The sequence below is a fragment of the Octopus bimaculoides genome, chromosome 10 (genome assembly GCF_046866305.1).
Source record: "Octopus bimaculoides isolate indiv1 chromosome 10, ASM4686630v1, whole genome shotgun sequence".
Taxonomy (NCBI): Eukaryota; Metazoa; Mollusca; class Cephalopoda; order Octopoda; family Octopodidae; genus Octopus; species Octopus bimaculoides.
In genome coordinates this window covers 87,270,440-87,293,107 of record NC_142937.1, presented here as the reverse complement: position 1 = coordinate 87,293,107, position 22,668 = coordinate 87,270,440, and the positions used below count along the sequence as shown (strand labels likewise).

The 22,668-nt window shown below is 39.4% G+C and overlaps 1 protein-coding gene across 2 annotated transcripts; it reads right to left on the bottom strand.

Annotated features, from left to right (window-relative positions):
• Positions 1–1,071: 1,071 nt before the first annotated feature.
• Positions 1,072–17,755, bottom strand: LOC106880870 (jumonji C domain-containing protein 5). 2 transcript variants are annotated; one of them, XM_014931022.3, is made up of 10 exons: positions 13,287–17,755; positions 11,325–11,391; positions 10,880–11,002; positions 6,908–6,954; positions 4,943–5,035; positions 4,250–4,426; positions 3,705–3,774; positions 3,287–3,352; positions 2,689–2,760; positions 1,072–1,835 (listed from the first exon to the last, which is right to left on the bottom strand). In XM_014931022.3, the coding sequence occupies exons 1-10, from the start codon at positions 13,736–13,738 to the stop codon at positions 1,743–1,745; spliced, it is 1,260 nt and encodes a 419-aa protein (XP_014786508.1). In that variant the 5' UTR covers positions 13,739–17,755; the 3' UTR covers positions 1,072–1,742. The 2 variants fall into 2 exon arrangements, with proteins under 2 accessions (XP_014786508.1, XP_052827307.1); XM_052971347.2 differs by lacking the exon at positions 10,880–11,002 and having other exon boundaries at positions 13,287–13,833.
• Positions 17,756–22,668: the final 4,913 nt, after the last annotated feature.

Genomic DNA, 22,668 nt, shown 5'->3' with positions numbered 1-22,668 from the left:
GGTGCGCTGAAAGTGTAGCTGCTAGAATAAGAATAGCCTGGGCAAAGTTTAGAGAGCTCTTACCCCTGCTGGCGACAAAGGGACTCTCACTCAGAGTAAAAGGCAGACTGTATGACGCATGCGTACGAACAACCATGCTACATGGCAGTGAAACATGGGCTGTAACTGCTGAGGACATACGTAAGCTCGCAAGGAATGAAGCCAGTATGCTCTGTTGGATGTGTAATGTCAATGTGAATACCCGTCAGAGTGTAAGTATCTTGAGAGAAAAGCTGAACATTAGAAGCATCAGTTGTGGCGTGCAAGAGAGACGATTGCGCTGGTATGGACATGTGGTGAGAATGGAGGAGGATAGCTGCGTGAAAAAGTGCCACACCCTAACAGTTGAGGGAACCCGTGGAAGAGGTAGGCCCAGGAAGACCTGGGCTGAGGTGGTGAGGCAAGACCTTCGTACATTGGGCCTCACCGAGGCGATGACTACGGACCGAGACCTTTGGAAATGGGCTGTGCGTGAGAAGACCCGGCAAGCCAAGTAAGATCGTTGCCAGTGCCCCTGGACTGGTTCTTGTGCGGGTGGCACATGAGATGCACCATTTTGAGTGTGGCCGTTGCCAGTACCGCCTGACTGGCTCCTGTAGGATTTTCGAGCGAGATCGTTGCCAGTGCCCCTGGACTGGCTTGTGCGGGTGGCACATAAAAGACACCATTTCGAGCGTGGCCGTTTTCGTGCGGGTGACACGTAAAAGCACCCACTACACTCTCTGAGTGGTTGGCGTTAGGAAGGGCATCCAGCTGTAGAAACTCTGCCAAATCAGACTGGAGCCTGGTGTTGCCATCCGGTTTCACCAGTCCTCAGTCAAATCGTCCAACCCATGCTAGCATGGAAAGCGGACGTTAAACGATGATGATGATGATGATGATATATATATATATATATATATATATATATATATATATATATATATATATTGATATATATATATTTATATATATATATATAAAAGCACAAACAGAAACATCTGTGTATGTATGTACACGCACATTGTATCAGGTACAAAAGGAAACTTGAAAGATGTTTTAATGTGTTTATTGTTCTTTTTACAAAAGCATATGTGCAAAATAAAAGTATTTTTGCTAAGCCACCATTCAAAAAAATAAAAACAATTCTATAAATGCTCCAAAAAGGGTTTGTGACAATGATGAAGGAACACACAAGGTCACAGACACAATATGATGTCCAGGTTAACATCACCACCTAGTCCACGGGTACCTTTAACAGAGGCAATTCTACAGCAAGCATTCAGATCATATCTCTGATTTGAAGATACACTCTGTCCCTCCACTCGAATCACAGGGGCTCCGTAAAGGGCCATGGGCACTGCCTTTCTCTCCTCAGTAGGTAATTAAAAATATAAATAAATAAATGAAGGATCAAACACCCACTTCTGAAAAATTTAAAAAGGAAAACCCCAAATTTTTTCATAGAAATTTAAATTTGAAATTCTTACCCAAGATATAAATTTAACATTGGGCTGAGCTGCATATTTCTTTTGCTTTCCCCCTACAAAGAAATTCTGATTGATGAGGGTTAATTGAGATATTAAATATCTAAATGTTTTGGGATGAAGTTCATGAAAGGTTTGTTTGACCCATAAATATTTTGTGATGAATTGCCTATAATGCAGCGAGTGAGATTTTAGACCATTTCCACCTCAAGTTAGTCCCTAGAAGAGACAGGCCATTCATAATTCTTCATGTGACATTTTCGATGTTTTTTGGATAGCCTCGATGAGATGGCTAAGGTCAATGATAAGATCCATACACTCTTCCCATGTCTGAAATGAAAGAGACAAAATATAAAAAGTCAGAAGCAAGTAGAGGGAGAATCAACAGAAACATCAGTTGATATCTTCCAATTAAATCATTAATAATCACACAACACCAACAAATCAACACATTAGCTAACAATTAGAACATTATTTACATTTGACGGGTATTAGTCCTCACCTTGTTTGTTGTTAACAACGTTTCGGCTGATATACCCTCCAGCCGTCATCAGGTGTCTTAGGGAAATTTTGAACCTGGGTTCTCATACCTAAGGTATTTTTCGATGTCATTATTATTATTATTATTATTATTATTATTATTATTATTATTCTTCAGGTCACTGCTTGGAATCGAACTCGGAATCTTAACCACTATGCCATATGCCAGTGAGCATATGGCGTAGGACAAATATCCGTCAAATGTAAATAATGTAAATATTGTACATAATTCCTCATCTCTTAAATATAGATTAATAATCACACAACACCAATTTATAATTACCATCAACCAAATCCAAGAGTTTATACATCAGTTAACAATTATATACATGGTAGTATGGTATAACACAGTATAGTATAGTTAACAAACCTATAACACAGCAGTTAATGTACTAATCATACAAGAACTGCTTGGCTCTCACAGTACACCACCTGTTGGACAATGCTGTCAGCAGGAAAATAATATTAGATTTCTACAGAGAGTTTGTTGTGGGTACAAGCCATGATGGCCTGGGAGTTACTCAAGTAGTGTAGTGGGTGCTTTTATGTGTCACCCGCACGAAGGCCAGTCAGGCGGTACTGGCAACGGCCAAGTGTCTACCCTAAATGTAAACTGAAACATTTGTAGTTAAAAGACACATACCACATCCAGTAGAGATTTCAGTTCTTCTTCGGTGATCTTCAAATCTCCATTCAAATCAAATTTTTGAAATAACTGGCACAAGAAAAGACAGGAAAAAATAGTCTTAACAATATTGTAACAAAACTTGCTCTCAACTTTGTTATATTAATTTTATGACTAAACTTCTATGATTTCAATGTTGTTGATATTAAGCAGCAATTTGAGACAAGACTCATTGCAGATGTCAGCGGAAGGGTTTTCCGTTTCTATCATAAAATGATGTTTTAATGTTGAATATTATCTATTGTCAAATATCATTTAACATCAAATGACATTCAATGTCAAATATCATTTGTCAAAAACATTTTAATGTCAACAAACATTTAATGCCAAAATATCATTTCGTGTCAAAAATCATTTTATGTCAATATCTTTTAAAGCCAATAACATGATGACAATGATGAAAATGATGATGATGACAATGATGAAAATGATGATGATGATGATGACGATGATGAAAATGATGACGATGATGAAAATGATGATGATGACGATGATGATGAGGAGGACGATGACAATACTAATGCATGTCTAAGGCATCTGAAGATAAATGCCTTACCTTTTTTATATGGGCTACATATCCGTAACCGGCGTTCATCTGCTCCAGCTCTTGGGTGAATTCCTCCTGGAACATTAAGAAGGATTGCTGCTTGTTAATTGTGTATCTGTGAGCATGTTTATCTTTTGACGAAGTACATCAACAAAAAATGTAAACATTGAGGATAAAACTGAAAAAAAAATATGCATTTGAATAAAAATGCTGTGTGGTATTTGTTCCACCCATAGCATATAGACAATCCCTTGTTACTTTTGTCACTGTAAATGCAGTGAACCATCATCATCATACAAGCAGTGTTGTTCATTTTGTAACTCTAATGTGAAAAACAGCTCTACCTATTGGGAAATATTACCTTGCATGTTTGCATGCACACACACACACATTAATTAATTAATGTAGGCTTCATGGTGTTACTTACCCCAAACAGAACGAGTTTCATATCATCCAATTCAATGTCTTTCGTTTCGGCTATATCAAACATTCTATTTCTGAAAGAAATTAACATAATACGTTTAGTCCAACAGATGCAAAAAGGGATCCAATTAACCTGAATTGATAGGGAGTCTGTCTACAGTTCAAAAACACTGGTATAATTTTAAAATAAAATCAGTTGTGTAAAAGAAAACACGAAAAAAAAAAACAGATAGACTAATGTATGAATTTGCATAATTCAGTTAAAACAATTCAGTGAAATTTCCCTCTTTTTGGAGAAAGAAAACAAAAACCTAGTGGCAATTGTTCTAATACTATCCATGTATAAGAAACTCCCATATTTTTTAACCTAATTTTTGACAAATTATACAAGCTAAAATACAGTATATGTCATTGCAAGCTGTTAAAAGTTTGTGTAAAATATTTCAAGATTTGTTTCAAGAATACTTGCAACATTAGCTGTCAAGAATCAGATTAAAATATTTCAGAATGAGTGTGAATGATATAAGAACCAACGAAAGACATACTCACTGAAAGTCGGTCAGGTCATCATTGTCATCCTCTCTAAAGGAAAAGCTCACATCTGCCAAAGTGAGATCATATCTACACGGCTTCAAGCACTTGTTGACATCAATGAGGTGGTTTTTGGAATTATTCCACCAGACATTAACAGCCAGATTGCTTCCATAAGAACGGACCTGGTGGATCCTGATATACAGAACAATATTTAGAATATAAGTAAGTGTTTGTAAAAGTGTGTGTAAGTGTGTGTACATATATATATATATATATATATATATATATATATATATATATAGATATATATATATATATATATATATAGAGAGAGAGAGAGAGAGAGAGAGAGAGAGAGAGAGAACTTGACAGATAAAAAGATGGATATAGTGTGTGTGTGTATGTATGTGTGTGTATATATATATATATATATATATATATAGGAGAATTCATGAAAAAACAACAGACGAAGACAGGTGGTGTAAACAACAAATGGATGTATTAGTATAATGCTCAGGAATAGAGAAAGTCTTTAATGTTTCGAGCCTACGCTCTTCAACAGAAAGGAACACAGAAAGAAACAAGGAGAGAAAACATCTCCCACCACCGCTGTAGGTCACCTCTCACCAAAACTTGCCTTTTACCACAGAAAGGGTCACATTCTACTATCGTGTTAGATGTTGTAAAAAAAAAATAACAAGAACTAACCATAGGTAGGGGATGTAAAGACAGTCCCCTGAAGTCATGTTGCCCAGGTGATACTCAATCTCAGCCAGTTCAGGGTTTTGGGTGTAATCCATTCTGAAAAGATAAAATGGAACACAATTAATTGATTTGTTTCAGAAACAAAGTTAATTAAAACGAGTTGTAGTGGTAGATTAGATGATTAGAGGCAGATGTAAACACACACACACACACACACTCATGTGAGTGCACACGCACACACACACAATAGTGCTTCTTTTAGTTTCCCTCTTGCAAATGCAATGCATCCACAAGGCATTGGTTGACCTAGGGCTATAGCAAAAGACACCCAAGGTGCCATGCAGTAGGACTGAAATAATGGTTAGGAAGCAAATATATATATATATGCTGGTGTCACGTGAAAAGCACCATCCAAACGTGGCCGATGCTAGTACCCCCTGACTGGCTCCCGTGCCAGTGGCACGTAAAAAAGCACCCACTACACTCTTGGAGTGGTTGGCATTAGGAAGAGCATCCAGCTGTAGAAACATTGCCAGATCAGACTGGAGCCTGGTGCAGCCACTGGCTCCCCAGACCTCAGTCAAACAGTCCAACCCATGCCAGCATAGAAAACGGACGTTAAACGATGATGATGATGATGATGATGTTATGAAAATGCTTTTTTTAATTTTTTTAATGGAAATAACTCATAAAACTTAATTTCCCATGAAAGACAAACACACAGGCTGGGAAGTTAGATTGCAATTGTAATTACAACATGTCAGATTGTTGGACAAGAATGTTGAATTAGAAAATGGTATTTATTGGTTGATGTGACAAACTAACATTCTGAAACACTTATGTCAACAGGAACAAAACAGGTGTTCAAATGGTGACTACATCAATGATGATGATGATGATGATGTCAAATATATTTATATATATGTATGCTTATGTATATCTTTCATCATCATCATCATTTAACGTCCACTTTCTTTGCTGGCATGGGTTGGATGGTTTGACTGAGAACTGGCAAGCCAAGGGCTGCGCCAGGCTCCAATCTGATCTGCAATGTTTCTGCAGTTGGATGCCCTTCCTAATGCCAACCACTCCAAGAGTGTAGTGGATGCATTTTATGTGTCACCGGCATGGGAGCCAGTCAGGCAGCACTAGCATTGACCACGCTCATATGGTGTTTTTTACGTGCCACTGACACGGGAGCCAGTCAGGCGGCAGTGGCATCGACCATGCTCAAATGGTGCTTTTTATGTGCCACCAGCACAGGTGCAAGTCATGCAACACTGGCATTAGCTATGACAATGATTTTGCTTGACTCAACAGGTCTTCTCCTGCACACCATATTACTCAACAATTGAAGGGTACTTTTAAACAGGCCGGTTATGCGACACAAGCATTGGCCACGGCTACGATCTCACATGATTTGCTGATATACATATATATATATGAATGTGTGTGCATATGTGTGTATGTGTGTGTGTGAGAGGAATTTAACACTGGCTGCCCCTGGGAGTTCCTTTATGCTGACGATCTTGTTTTTATTGCTGAATCACTACCAGAACTAGAAAAGAAATTTCAGGTGTGGAAGCAAGGTCTACAATCAAAGGGCCTTAGAGTTAATTTAGCAAAGATCAAAGTACTACATTTGCAGCACCTGCCAAAGGGAGTGTTTGTCCAGAATAGGACAACACAGCCACAGCAGGAGATGCATTAGGACATGAAATGTAAAAACCGGACTAGATTATTTTATGCGCAACTCCATTGTCTCCCACGACAAAAAGGATGCCAACCAATAAATTCATAGAACACAGAAATTTAAGAGGAACTGTATGATATTTCAAGTCTGATAATAATTTTTAGAAGCTTCTATACAAATTTATGGTAGTATAAAGAAATAATTCAATTAAGAGTGTATCTGTGCAAGAAAATCATTAATAAATATTATAAAGAATATTTTAGTATTTTAATTACCTGTCGACATCAATATTTGAATATGAACCATGGGCATTCAAGTGGATCTACAGGGAGAAATGATTCTTATGTTAGACATATTGGTGGACTATGTCTGTATGTGTATTTATGTACATAAGCATAAACACATGTGTGTGTGTGCGTGTAAGTGTTTCATTATGTTTTCATGCAAAAATACTAACTGCTCAACATATCATCATCATCATCATCATCGTTTAACGTCCGCTTTCCATGCTAGCATGGGTTGGACGATTTGACTGAGGACTGGTGAAACCGGATGGCAACACCAGGCTCCAGTCTGATTTGGCAGAGTTTCTACAGCTGGATGCCCTTCCTAACGCCAACCACTCAGAGAGTGTAGTGGGTGCTTTTACGTGTCACCCGCACGAAAACGGCCACGCTCGAAATGGTGTCTTTTATGTGCCACCCGCACAAGCCAGTCCAGGGGCACTGGCAACGATCTCGCTCGAAAATCCTACAGGAGCCAGTCAGGCGGTACTGGCAACGGCCACGCTCAAAATGGTGCATCTCATGTGCCACCCGCACAAGAACCAGTCCAGGGGCACTGGCAACGATCTTACTTGGCTTGCCGGGTCTTCTCACGCACAGCCCATTTCCAAAGGTCTCGGTCCGTAGTCATCGCCTCGGTGAGGCCCAATGTACGAAGGTCTTGCCTCACCACCTCAGCCCAGGTCTTCCTGGGCCTACCTCTTCCACGGGTTCCCTCAACTGTTAGGGTGTGGCACTTTTTCACGCAGCTATCCTCCTCCATTCTCACCACATGTCCATACCAGCGCAATCGTCTCTCTTGCACGCCACAACTGATGCTTCTAATGTTCAGCTTTTCTCTCAAGATACTTACACTCTGACGGGTATTCACATTGACATTACACATCCAACGGAGCATACTGGCTTCATTCCTTGCGAGCTTACGTATGTCCTCAGCAGTTACAGCCCATGTTTCACTGCCATGTAGCATGGTTGTTCGTACGCATGCGTCATACAGTCTGCCTTTTACTCTGAGTGAGAGTCCCTTTGTCGCCAGCAGGGGTAAGAGCTCTCTAAACTTTGCCCAGGCTATTCTTATTCTAGCAGCTACACTTTCAGCGCACCCACCCCCACTACTAACTTGGTCGCCCAGATAGCGGAAGCTATCGACTACCTCTAGTTTTTCACCCTGGAATGAGATAGAAGTTGTTTCCTGTTTGTTTGCAGTCTTTATTGCACCTGAACATCTGCCACAAACAAAAACTAACTTGCTAGTTAACCTGCCTTTGATGTTGCTGCACCTCTTATGTGTCCATAGCTTGCACCGGGTACATCTTATAGAGTTACTACCTACTCCTTTTCTACATACTGAGCAGGGCCATCTACCTGAAGGGGTTTGTGTTTTATCTACCTTCCTACTTATTAGGATTTTGGTTTTAGCTAGGTTGACTCTAAGGCCCTTCAATTCTAGACCTTGCTTCCACACCTGAAACTTCTCCTCTAGTTCTGATAGTGACTCTGCAATTAGGGCAAGGTCATCAGCATAGAGGAGCTCCCAGGGGCAACCTGTCTTGAACTCCTCTGTGATTGCCTGGAGGACTATGGTAAATAATAGGGGGCTGAGGACGGAACCTTGGTGGACCCCTACCTCTACCCGGAATTCATTGCTGTACTCATTTCCAACCCTCACCTTACTGGCCGCATCTCTGTACATGGCTCGCACAGCTCTCACTAGCCATTCTTCTATCCCAAGTTTCCTCATTGACCACCAGATAAGGGATCGGGGGACCCTGTCAAAGGCTTTCTCCATGTCAACGAAAGCCAGGTACAGAGGTTTATCCTTGGCTAGGTATTTCTCTTGCAACTGTCTCACTAGAAATAAGGCATCAGTAGTGCTTTTACCTGGCACGAACCCAAACTGCATAGACATGCATAGATTGATTGATGAAGTAGAATGTTCTCTATGTGGCTTGTGTGTTTTCTCGTCTACGTTTTGTTTGCAATGTCCTGTACCCAGATATGCACCTATACATACAGGTGGATGTCGGTATGCACATACCTGTACGTATATATGCATATACTCATTTACTATTTTTTACATGACTGAACGCGGCGTCTCCAATTGTAAGTAGTTTTCGTAAACTTATATCTTCCGACGCTACTCTATCTCTTTCTCTTCCTCTATCTTTTTTCCCCCTCTCGTTCTTCCTCTTTACTACTACGTATCTCGCTTTACCCCTCTCGTTCTTCCTCTGTTACTACTACGTATCTCTTTTTCCCCCTCGTACTTCCTCTCTTTCTCTTTTCCTCTCGTTGCTCACCTATTCTTCTACTTCCTCCCTTTGTTTCTCCCTCTACCACTCTCTCTCTTCCCTTTACACCGGCATGGTCACATGCTTCTGGTCAATAATCCTTTTCTTCCTTGGTTATCGCCGAGCAAACACGCGAACCTTCGTCCCTTTCAAGTTCGTGCCTCACAGCGTTCATACACACATAATTTTTCTCGTCTGGCCGTAAAGCCTTTTCTGTCTGTTTTCCTGTCTTGTTTTTTGTCCGCCACTACATTCCTCCATGGCAAGATTTAATTTGCGTATACAAATTTAATCTACGGTCCATGGGATGAGCCGTTTTAACGATGCGTCCTGCCCAAGCTCGTCGAAACGCCGGTGTTAAAACGTGGGTAGCTGATGAAGTAGAATGTTCTCTATGTGGCTTGCGTGTTTTCTCGTCTACGTTTTGTTTGCAATGTCCTGTACCCAGATATGCACCTATACATACAGGTGGATGTCGGTATGCACATACCTGTACATATATATGCATATACTCATTTACTATTTGTTTTTATATATATATATATATATATATATATATATATATATATATATATATATATATATATATATATATATATATATATATATGTATGTATATATATACACATACACACACATATGTATCATCATCACCATCATTGTTTAATGTCCTCTCTCCATGCTGGTATGGGTTCGACAGTTTGACAGGAGCTGGGCAAATCAAAGTCTACTCCAGGCTACTGTTTTGGCATGGGTTTTATGGCTGGATGCCCTTCCTAACACCAACCAACCCACAGTATGGACCGAATATATATATATATATATATATATATATATATATATATATATATATATATCATCATAATTATCATTTAATGTCTGTTTTCCATGCTGGCATGGGTTGGACGGTTTGACGGATGAATACATGTATATATGTGATAGCAGCGACTCACTGCCACACTAGTGACATATAGAAAGTCCTGTGACTGAACAGGCACTGGTGTAGCAATTATCCAGGTAGCTTGTTTAAAAGATATATACTAGGAGCAAAGGAGGTATTACTATCAACAGGTAATATTTATTCCCACTTAAATATGGATTTTCTGTTAGAACAAACTTCACTGATGAGATCAAAGAAGATTGAAATTACATGATCTGTTGGTCTCAGCGCTGGAGTTGGTGGGGAATTATCTCACTGCTGGTGGAATAAACAAACAAGCATGCATTCTGCACCAAAATCCAAAATGAGAGTTTCTCTCATGATGTCTACCACAGTAAAGTTTGTTCTAATAGGAATTAATTAGGTATAAATATTACTTCTTGACATTAATACTGTCTCTGTTGCTAATATATACAGTGTGTCCACAAAGTCTGGGTACGTGGGGATTAACACATACTTTAAGAAATTATCATTTCTTATATTCAATTGTTTATGTTACGATTTTATTTACTCCATGTACCCAGACCTCTTACCCGTATATGGTAGGAGCTGTCACCCTAACTTCAGACATTAAACACATCAGCTTGGAAACTCTACAGAATGACTAGCAGCATTACACCATAAAAGGGTGAATGCGAGTGGAACCAAGACAAGAGCAACACATAAAGACCAGAGTGTGTTGTGACACACCTTGGTCATTGCTAATCAAGCTCTGTATTAGTTTGTTCTCACCTTATCCTGATACTTGGGGTCAACAAAGACTATTTCTTTATCTCCACGAAACAAGCAGTTAATATTGTCCAGATTGTCTGTGTGGATGACCGACTTCGTTCCTCCACTACTGAACCACATAACCTGTACAAAAGAATAGAGATGTTCTTAATACAATCATGAAATTCTTTAATCCTTCAGCATTCAAATTCCTCCGTCAAATACAAAGCTTATTTATTCACATTGTTTTGATTTAATCATGCGTTATCTCATAGCTTTGAGATTTTGATGGTGTGATTGCTTATTTTGAGAAATGAATTGTAAGGTAGATGTGAGAGGCCAGATCTGGTCCTTTTGAATATAAAACAGAGAGAGAGAGAGAGAGAGTAAGAAAGGCAGACAAAGTTACAGAGAGAGAGAGAGAGAGAGAGCAAGGGAAAGAGGGCCACGAGGTGTAAATACTTACGGTGGTTGCAAACCCTTCTTCAAATAATTCAGGACACTGAATACAACAAGGAAGAATCACATCTTGTCTAAAAGAGGAAAATGAATTTGGGAAATCTTCAGATTGCAATAAAATGATGTCAAAAGACTACTACTACTACGACAAATAATAATAATAATAATAATAATAATAATAATAATAATAATAATAATAATAATAATAATAATAATAATAATAAGAAGAAGAAGAAGAAGAAGAAGAAGAAGAAGAAGAAGAAGAAGAAGAAGAAGAAGAAGAACAACAACAACAACAACAACAACAACAACAACAGTAATGGTTTCAAATTTTGGCACTACGCCAGCAGTTCTTTAGGAGTGGGGCAAGTCGATTTCATCAGTTCCCATGCTCGACTGGTACTTTATTTTATCGACCCCAAAAGGATGAAAGGTAAAGTTGACCTCAGCAGAATTTGAACTCAAAGACAGACAAAATGCTGCAAAGCATTTTGCCTGGCATGCTAACGACTCTGCCAACTCACTGCCATAATAATAATAATAATAATAATAATAATAATAATAATCCTTTCTGCTGAAGGCACAAGGCCTAGGAGGGGACTAGTCAATTACATTGACCCCAGTGTTTCAATGGTACTTAATTTATCGACCCCGAAAGGATGAAAGGCAAAGTCAACCTCAGCAGAATAAATAATAATAATAATAACAATAATAATCCTTTCTACTACAGGCACAAGGCCTGAAATTGGGGTTGGGGGGGGGATAGTCGATTACATTGATGCCAGTACTTGACACAACTGTCCCCCCAACATCACTTGGCAACCGATGCTGTACATCCTCACAAACGAGTACTAGGCTTACAAAGAATAAGTCCTGGGGTCAATTTGCTCGACTAAAGGCAGTGCTCCAGCATGGCCACAGTCAAATGACTGAAACAAGTAAAAGAGTAATGTCTTCAGGAGTGTTAAGGGTTGTTCTTCCTTTTAATAAGGATTTTGCATTCCTTAGCCCTTTAGCATTTAAATCAGCAATATCCAGCCAAAATATTCTACCTGTTTATTGCTCAAACTGGCCAAATCCGGTCTCTTACACCTATCCTACAATGGCATACTAAAAGTAAACAGACACAGCACTGATATTCTGAAGCCAAAAGATAAGGCATGATTAATTCAAAAGAATGTCAGTAAATAAGTATTAGATTTGACAGAATAATCAGGAAGTTAAAGAGTTGCGCCAATTCGACCCCAGTACTTGACTGTTACGTTATTCTATGGACCCAGAAGAGAAGAAAGGAAACGTTGGCTTTGGAGCGATTTGAACTCAGGAGGCGAAGAGCAGAAAGATATACAACAAGACACTTTTGTCTGATATTCTAACGCTGAAACACAAGGAATAATAGCACTTTACATTCAATAGAAGTAAATTAAGATTGATTTCTTTCTCCGGCCCGTTTATTAGATACGCGCTGAAGTACAGTCGATTGACCTGATACCAATTAATGACTGGTACTTATCTGCAGGGAACCCTAACTTGGTTAAAAGGTAACCTTCTTCAAGCTTTGATGGAATACGAAACGTAGAATGGGAAACTATAAAGAGGAAGACATTTCTTTCGACCATCGACAGCTTGATCCACTCTGCTAGTTTCTTATACTTTATAACAAAAATGAGAATCTCCACGTAGTCGCTTGGGCTTTCAGAAATAGCAGCCAAGTCTCCTCTACACCACAATCTACCGTCTTAACAAAAAATGGCAAAGCACAGTGTAATGAAGTCTTAGATATACTATGTCTGGAAGATACATAATAAAGACGTGATTGTTACAGCTGGAATGTTTTTGAACATGAACTTCCTTGATCAAGTCTAGGCGGGGGTCTAAACAACAACAATAAATAATAACAAAACAGAAGCATGTGTGCTGCGTGTGAAGATTCAATGAATAGCTAAAGAAATCTGTTATTCACACTTACTTGAGATAAGGCGGGACATCTTGAACCATATATATATTCGAGTCGTTATAGATCTGTACAAACTTCTGAAAATGCATCCATTTCACCGGTAGAGTGCGGTTCTCTTTTTTGTGTTCCTCCACCAAAACCGTGGAATTTGGGTCGATGTCCAGAGACATGAAATATTTATCTGTCCACAAATGATAAGCAGGAAACAATTGGGCGGCTCCTTTCATTTTCAGAGGACGTGAGCCAAATACGTACTTAGAGAAGAATGTTTCAGCATCCGGAAAACCTTCAATTTCATCAATAAGATAGGTGGGTCTTCCACTTCCAAATTTCTTCAGATGTCCCGGCTCTTTTGTGAGATCTTTTTCTACTTTTGCCTCTGCATCTGCTGTTGGTTGTTGTTCTACCTGTGCAAATATTACGCTAGTGTACAGCAGTAACGAAAGGTAGAACAAGTAAAACATCGTTAAAACCAAAACAATCACTTGCTCTGGTGTTCCATACGCTAGGCAGGAACTAAACTGACAGTGTGGGAGTAAAAACAAAGGAAAGATAATTCTAGTGGTTTACAGCGAGTTACTTCCCTTAGAGATTCATTCATTTATTTATTGCGAACGAACGGGAACATTTAAACCCCTACATAGATTCTATTATTGGCAAGCTGGCAGAATCGTCAGCACGCCGGACAAAGTGATTAGCAGTATTCCGTCTGCTTTTACGTTCTAGGTTCAGTTCCCGTCGAGGTCGATTTTGCCTTTCATCCTTTCGGGGTCTATAAAATAAGTATCAGACAAGTATTCAATAAAAGCAACTCGCCCCTCCTCCAAACTTTCAAGCATTGTGCCTATATTAAAAAAAGATTGGTATTATACTATGATAGTAATAAATCCCCTCTGATCTATTATTTCTTCATTGTTCTTTTATTGTTGTTGCTATGCTTATTATTATTATTGCAGAATTGTTAGCACGACGGGCAAAATACATATAGCTATTTCGTCCGATTTCACGTTCTGAGTTCAAATGCCACCGGAGTCGATTTTTTCCTTTTATCTTTTCGGGACCAATAAATGAAGTACCAGTGAAATGCTGGGGTCGATGTAATCAACTTGTTCCTTTCCCCAAAATTTCAGGCCTTGTACCCATAGTAGAAAGGATTTTTATAGAGTAAGAGAGCAGAGCATGCCATCAAAGTGACACTGGGGTACAAATATATGTAGCCCAATGTACCCATCATGACTACCTGCCTGATAAGGGTACACCAGGCACATGCATCACAACCATATGTGCGCGACATGGTTGTGGGAGCAACCGTGCAAGTCAAAGCTATCATGTCGCATGACATGTGTACAATTTATTGTTACACTAGAAATGCCTATCGGCCGCAGAAACCCGCGATGTACCGAGGAGTCTGCGATATAAATTTGCATATATTAACCAGAAAAATCTGCGATGTACTGAGGACGCGATAGGTGAACCGCGATATGGCGAGTGATTACCTTATACGTTCGCCTTAAGACGGAGGGTACTATGCATTGTTATTGTCTTTCAGGTAGTGCGATCGAGTTGGTTAATCTCCGCTTGTGTCCATTTGAGATGTGATGCACTGTAGCGGATTACAGCAGCAGTCCATATGTTGATAGCAGTCATAAGGTTCCTTGCGTTGAGTTTTGACTTCAAGAGAAGTTTGAGGCGCTTCAAATATGCAGTAGTGACCTTGTCTTTCATTATCTAGGTGAGATATTGTCGAACTCCTGAATCCCAAGGTACTTGTATCTATCATCATCCGAGTCTTCCATTCGCTCTCCGTTTGGCAATTCTATGCCCCTACAATCTGCTCTTTCCCCCCGTTTCAAAGTGAGCACCACACACTTTGAGATACCGAATGCCATCCTTGTATCCTTGCTGCACATTTGCACAGTCTCAACCAGCCTCTTCATTCCAGGCTCAGTTTTTCTGAAGAGTTTTAAATCATCTATGAAAAGAAGATGGTTGAGACGAGGTCCATTCTTTCTCATCTCATAATGCACGTTGACTTTGCGTAGAACTACAGAAAATGGGATCGAAGCTATAGCAAATATAACAAAGGTGAACAAGAATCACCCTGGAAGATACCTCTTTTGATTGTTACCTCGACGAAGTGTTGGTTGTTACAGAAATGGTACAGAAGGCGGAGAGCTGGCAGAAACGTTAGCACGCCGGGCGAAATGCTTACCGGTATTTCGTCTGCCGTTACGTTCTGAGTTCAAATTCCGCCGAGGTCAACTTTGCCTTTCATCCTTTCGGGGTCGATAAATTAAGTACCAGTTACGCACTGGGGTCGATGTAATCGACCTAATCCCTTTGTCTGTCCTTGTTTGTCCCCTCTATGTTTTAGCCCCAGTGCACCAGTTCAAAACGTTGATCTGATGGAGAAAGTGAGCTAATGTGCGCCACGACCATTTGATCCCTATAAACAAATTATTTGTGCACGTTGTTCAGCAAAACTGGAACACTCATACGTAGTCTTCGACGGGAAATATTATTATTATTATTATTATTATTATTATTGAGTGAGAGAGCAGTGCATGCCATCAAAGTGACACTGGGGTAAAATATACGAAGCCCAATATACCCATCATGACTACCCGTCTGATAAGGGTACGCCAGGCACATGTATCACAATCATGTGTGTGCAACATAGTGATTTCATATTAAGATAAACAGTGCATGACCTTGCAGATGGGGTCTAGTTAGAATTTTCTTCAGGTCGAGTAGCCCATCCTGTTCAAAAGGTCCCTGAATAAAGGTTGGTTAAGGATGATGAACAAATGATGTTTCCAGAGGTGAATTATCCAAACCCCAATGAATTCCTCTCACCACATGGCGAAAGTAATATGTATTAAGGCCAGAAAATATTTTAGCCTTGATCAGTTACTAATATTCTATGAAACTGAAGTACGGTCCCTATTGGAATACAACTCATATACCTGGGACAGTGCTTCTGCTGGTCCCTTGTTGCCGGTCCCTTGAGCCGGCCCTGGTTGTATAGATTGTGTTATAAGAAAATTAAATCAACTCAGCTGTATGACTGACGTTTATATTTTATTTACCCCAAAAGAATGAAAAGCAAAGCTTACTTCATGGCGGTATTTGAACTCCAAGTATAAAGGGCCATAGCTAAATAACGCATATGTTTTGTGTAGCACCCTAATGTCTCTCTCTCTCTCTCTCTCCCTCCCCACCTCTTTCTCTCTCTCCCTCTGCCCCTCAGTACTAGGGTCACTTTGATTGCTTTTACTCTTCAAGGTGGTGCCCCAGTTTGGTAGCCATCCAATAACTAAAACAAGTAAAATGATAAAAGAATAAAACCCAGTAATTAATTCCGACATTTAAAAGTTTCTCCGTGCTGAAGATAGATAATCTGCGGGATTATAACATTGCATGGCTGGTCACATCGATACAACATCAAATAATACAATAACTATAAATACAAATCTTATTATGGCTAATCTGTTTGTTTTGTCAACAAGCTCTACAGTAATATTCCTATTATTTTTGCTGACTTCAGGTTTGACTTTAATACTCTGATCCACAGTTCAGTGGTTCGTACAATGGAAACAAAATTCATGTTTTTGACATGTTTTATTAAGCTGGATGTGCTTCTTCGTCTGTTTTCTGTTAAGCTTTGCTTGCTAGCAGATTTTTTTCTCTTCATTCCACACATCTTTGATACTTCAAAGCTAAAACATGTTTCATGATTTGTTGACAGGAAATGGTCAACGAAGATCACTCTTTGTAGCTCAGCAATATTTTCTTGCAAGGACTGAATGTAACCACTCAAACAGACACACATGAAATTTGAAATCTGAAATCGAAATCGAACCACATCCGACCACTGGCATTCATGCCAACCTCTCCTTCATTGGACACTAAACTCTACTTGCGAAGACATGTTGGGGCAAGTGAAATCGTAATTGAACCATACTCGATGACTGGCACCTGCGCCAGTGGAGCACTAACGGCACTGTCCGAGCGTGTTCATTGCCAGAGCAGCTGTCTGGCTTCCGTGCTAGCGGCCCGTAAATAGCACCATTTGAGCGTGATCGTTACCAGCGTCGCCTTACTGGCACTTGTGCTGGTGGCACGTTAGAAAATCATTCGAGCGAGGTCGTTGCCAGTGCCGCTGGACTGGCTTGTGTGGGTGGCACGTAAAAAAACACATTTTTGAGCGTAGCTGTTGCCAGTACCGTGTGACTGGCCCTCGTGCCGGTGGCACGTAAAAGCACCCACTACACTCTCGGAGTGGTTGGCGTTAGGAAGGACATCCAGCTGTAGAAACTCTGCCAAATCAGATTGGAGCCTGGTGTAGCCATCTGGTTTCACCAGTCCTCAGTCAAATCGTCCAACCCATGCTAGCATGGAAAGCGGACGTTAAACGATGATGATGATGATGGAAATTTGATTCCATGTGAAATGTAAATTTAGAAGGACCCCCCCCCCCCTTCTGTCTTGAATGACCATGGGTTTGCACCTAGAAAGTTACCCTCCAAGGCACAAGTCCTAATAAGGTTGTTTATAGAAGACCAGCAACCGGTCATGCATACCAGCCTCCCCTCTCCATGCCACCAGTGTTATCCAAGGGAAAGGCAAAGGGGCCGATACAGCTTGGCACCAGTGATGCTGCAACTCATTTCTATAGCTGACTGAGCTGGATCAACATGAAATAAAGTGTCTTGCTCAAGAACACAACACCCAGACCGGTCCAAGAATTGAACTCACTACCTCATGATTGTGAGTCTGACACTCTAACCACTGAGCCATGCACCTACACGGAGTCAGGTCCTATTGTGTGGCACCATGGGGCAAATGTCTTTCATTATAGCTCTGGACTGACCAAAGCCTTGTGAGATGATTTAGTAAATGGAAACTGAAAGAAGCTCATCACGCACTCATGAACTTACCGACTCGTCCTTTCTCTTCCTCTGTCCTTATTTTCTTTCTTACCTTGTACCTTGAGAGTATGTTCTCAAAATTTCTCTCCCCCCACCTCTCTCTCTTTCTATTCAGTTAAGTCTAGAGGAATGATGAAGGGGAGGAAAAGACAAAGAGGAACTGTATGTTGGAAGAAATCTTGTTAGAAGAGACATTTACATTCCAAGTAGATTGTTTGTTTTTCTATGATGGAAATGTCAAACAGACAACTTTCACAGTGTTATCATGTTACTGCAATGAAAGTTGTCGTGGAATTAATGTAACAGAAGAGTTGGTAGGTGAGTGGGTTACGGGTGTTTTGGTGATGGTTGTTGTGGTTCACCTGTTGGACATGTTTAAGGATTTTGTTATGTAAGAAAGAGGAAATGGTTAAGGCAACAAGGATTAATGATTATGAACAAGATTACAAGTTTGACTGACAGCCTGATAAAGTAATTATGGGGAATGAAATATGCAGACGACACATAAAAGGGGTATATAGGCAGACAGAGATACATGCACAATAGGAAGCATTAAACATACACATATATGTATGTTTGTATGTATGTGTGTATACAGGAGGTGGGGCACAGATGGCTGTGTAGTTAAGAAGTTTGTCTCCCAATCATGTAGTTCTGGATTCAGTTCCACTGTGTGACATCTTGGGGCAAGTTTGCTCTATTGTAGCCCTGGACCGACCAAAGTCTTGTAAGTAGATTTGGTTGATGGGAACTACAAGAGAAGGCCATTGTGTGGTGTGTGGAGATGTGTGAGTGAGTGGGGGGGGGGGGTGTTTGTGGCTCCTTGTCTGATGTCACGTGATAGTTGTAATTGAGTAAAAGTAGTGGCATTCATTCATTTCCAATGTCCTGCAGGAACATGTCTGGCCATGGGGAAATATCACTTTGCTTGGAAGCAGGTGAAGGTTGGTGACAGGCAGGGCATCCAGCTGTAGAAAATCTGCCTCAGTAAACTCTGTGTGACTCATAAAAATGTGGGAAAGTGAACATCAAAATGATGATGATGATGACACCACAAAAGACATAGGACACGTATATTTACTTTGTGAGTGTATAATAGAACAGATATTTAGGTCATGTGTGCAAAAGAAGAGATGTATATAGATCAATGATGGAAGACATACAAAGAATAAACTAACAAACACACACACACAGAGTTTGTTTAACAAAACTTTTCAACAATTTAAAATAAAATCTTTATTTACTTCTGCAAACTGGCAGGTGAACAAATTGACAATCATACATTCATAGATATATATATATATTTATACAAACCACACATAAATCTCTCTCCCTCTATATATATATATACATACACTTACACAAAAATATACATGTACCAATCACTACACAAGTCCATGATTACATATAAACACACACATCAATACCTTCTACTAAATATGTATGCATACAGAGGTACATAGCTATTAAGTTGTATGTACATGTGTCGGTGTATATATATGTATTATCTGCAGCCAGCCATGCGACTATGACTATTCATGGCTTTTGGTCTCTTTTACTTGTTTCAGTCATTTGACTGTGGCCATGCTGGAGTACCACCTTTAGTTGAACAAATCGACCACAGAGCTTATTCTTTGTAAGCCTAGTACTTATACTACTGGTCTCTTTTGCCGAACCGCTAAGTTATAGGAACATAAATACGCCAACATCAGCTGTCAAACAATGGTGGGGGTACAGACAGTTACACAAACACACACATATATATATATATATATATATATACGACGGGCTTCTTTCAGTTTCCATCTACCACATCTACTCACAAGGCCTTGTCCAGCCCAAGGCTATAGTAAAAGACACTTGCCCAAGCCTGAAAGGCAAAACTGACGTCAGCAGAATTTGGGCTCAGAATGCAAAAAACAACAAAATGCTCCGAGGCATTTTGTGTGGTGCGTTCACAATTCTGTCAGCCTGCCACCTTTGATTGACATAAATAACAGCATTTACTATATTGGGTTAAAAAGAATCCCTTGGATAAAAAGACCGTCTCGGGAACTGAACCTGCATCTTGTGAATGGAGGTTAGTGTTCCACAGGCAACATTCAGCCTCTTTTTCTAGCCAAAAGATTCTAACTCAGTATATTAAATGCTATTATTTACAGGTGTATCTACCTGAAAGCACACCCATACGATGACATACACACGTGTGTGTGTGTGTATATTATCATTTAACACCTGCCCTCCATGCTGGCATGGGTGGGACATACATATACATATACACATACACACCTGTGTCTGTATATTTTCACGCTCATATGCATAAATGAGCTACCGCAGGAGTCTCTATGCAGTCACTTGACCAGCTAGAACTAGCAGCCAAATCTCCAAATCACACCGGCTTTTTTGGTGGAGGGGGGGGGGGGTTGAAAATTTGAATGATTCAGTCCTAAGTTCACTGTACTGTAGATGAGCAGGAGACAGGATGGTCGTGGTGGGAATAACTTCATTCATAGGTTTGCTCAAAAGTTGATGTTCATCTCAAAAAAAACTGTCGACATTAAGACATATCTCATTTTGAGACATACTCAAAATGCATAAGTTAGTCATATTATATTTAAGAACTAAATGACCGAGTGGGGGAGAAGAGAGAGGGGAAAGATTAAGGGGTGGGGGTGAGAGAAAAGGAAAGAGAATTAATGGAAAAGAAAAATAAGACACAAATGAAAATGCTAATTATTTATTATTATCAATGTTGTTGTTATTATTATTACATATACCTATGTAATTTTATCAAGGCTTCTTTGTTGATTTTTGTAGGTGACAGGAGAAAGTCTCAAAGAACAACAGAAGCAGTTTCAGCAGGAATTGGAAACCAAACAAACATTTCAAGAATATTTACAACTTGGCTTATAAACAGTTTTTCAGAAGAGAATGCAAAGATTTAATTAGAATGGCCTGGAGTGGAATTGGTATACATCTTTGTGAGAGGAGTAAATAAATTGTATTGATACTTGACTGGAATGAGGCCACCCAACCTGTTAGTAATAGCATTGAAATCTCCCTTACAACTCACTACGTCTGTTTTATAAATGGAAGGACACAATATATATTATAGCCCAAGATGAACTAAGACTGACAAAAAAATTTAAAAAATTCATATTAAAAAAAAAATACAGGAAATTCATAGTCGAAACACTTTTGTCTGTTTGACCCAAGATTGACTAAAATCTAAATATTAAATGATGATAATTATGTCTCCAGAAAGCTGAAAGGTAAAGTTTATTTGGACAGAATTTGAACTTATAACGATTTTTGCCAGTCTCTAACCATTTGGTCCAATGCTCACCTGATTCTTCTGAATCACTGCACCAACTTCAATAACACAAATGTTAACAAATTGAAAGGAATCTACTGAGGCAGATTTCAAAGTTTCTCTATGTCTTAGTATGTGTATGATTATATGTTATTTATCTATCACAGGTCTCTTACTAATGCTTAAAAAAAAAAAAAAATCCCCTGGCATCCAAGATTCAGCAGAGACAGCTGGAATTTATCACTTATTTAGCCAGGATCCTTCTAAAACCATCATCATCATTATTATTATTATTATTATTATAACAGCTGCTAGAAATGTTAGGAAATTCCAGTCAGATTGTATTTAACCATCACAGGAACATCTAAGCAGTCGCTAAACACATTACAAATAGCAGTCAAATCTCCCTCAAATTATACCCTTATTTTGAGGGGTAGTGAACAAAACAAAAAAGGGAAACACACAAATCCTTAAAATGCCAAGATCATCCTGGTTTGAATACCTTTGACTATATTACTGCTGCTCAATCAGAGATGACCTATGGTTAAACAACTGCTTGTATTTTATACAGTTATGTTTGCCTTCCACCACTTCTCATGTTTGATTTATCCACCATGGTCAGTTAAAATCTTTAAATTGACACCAAGAATCCACTTATTCCATATCTACACTCAAAGAATTTATTGGCAAGAACCATGGCATGATTTAGCAGGAACATTCCTCTTTCTCACTCCCATCTAACAAAACTGAAGAGAAAATTATAACAAGTTAAATTTTCTCATTTTACATTCTTTTTTTTTTTAAATATTTTTTTACATCTCTCTCAAAGAACATGACAAAGAGGAATTTGGTACAATTTATTTTGCAGATGAATAATCTAACAACATTGAATAAACAGATGAAATAATGGGTTGTTTTCTATCAGTAGGTTATTCGGTCACTTCAAAAATGTATCCTTGCAGAGTGATCACAGTAAATTAGCTTTGGTAGGTCTTCTCTTACCTAGCTACTGACTTTGGCCAAGAGAAGCAGAGAGCCAACAATAGAGACTATGTAGTCACTTGATTGGCTAAAAATAACAGCCAAGTCTTTTTCACCTTGCGATCTCCAGAAATGGAAGGACACAAGATAATGTCCTAGAGACACAAGA

Coding starts and splice junctions, on each gene's coding strand:
- LOC106880870 (XM_014931022.3), bottom strand. CDS start 13,738: ATGTTTTACTTGTTCTACCTTTCGTTACTGCTGTACACTAGCGTAATA. Junction 5,036..6,907: donor TCAAATATTGATGTCGACAG/GTAATTAAAATA, acceptor TTATCTTTTCAG/AATGGATTACACCCAAAACC. Junction 3,353..3,704: donor TGAAACTCGTTCTGTTTGGG/GTAAGTAACACC, acceptor TTAATGTTCCAG/GAGGAATTCACCCAAGAGCT.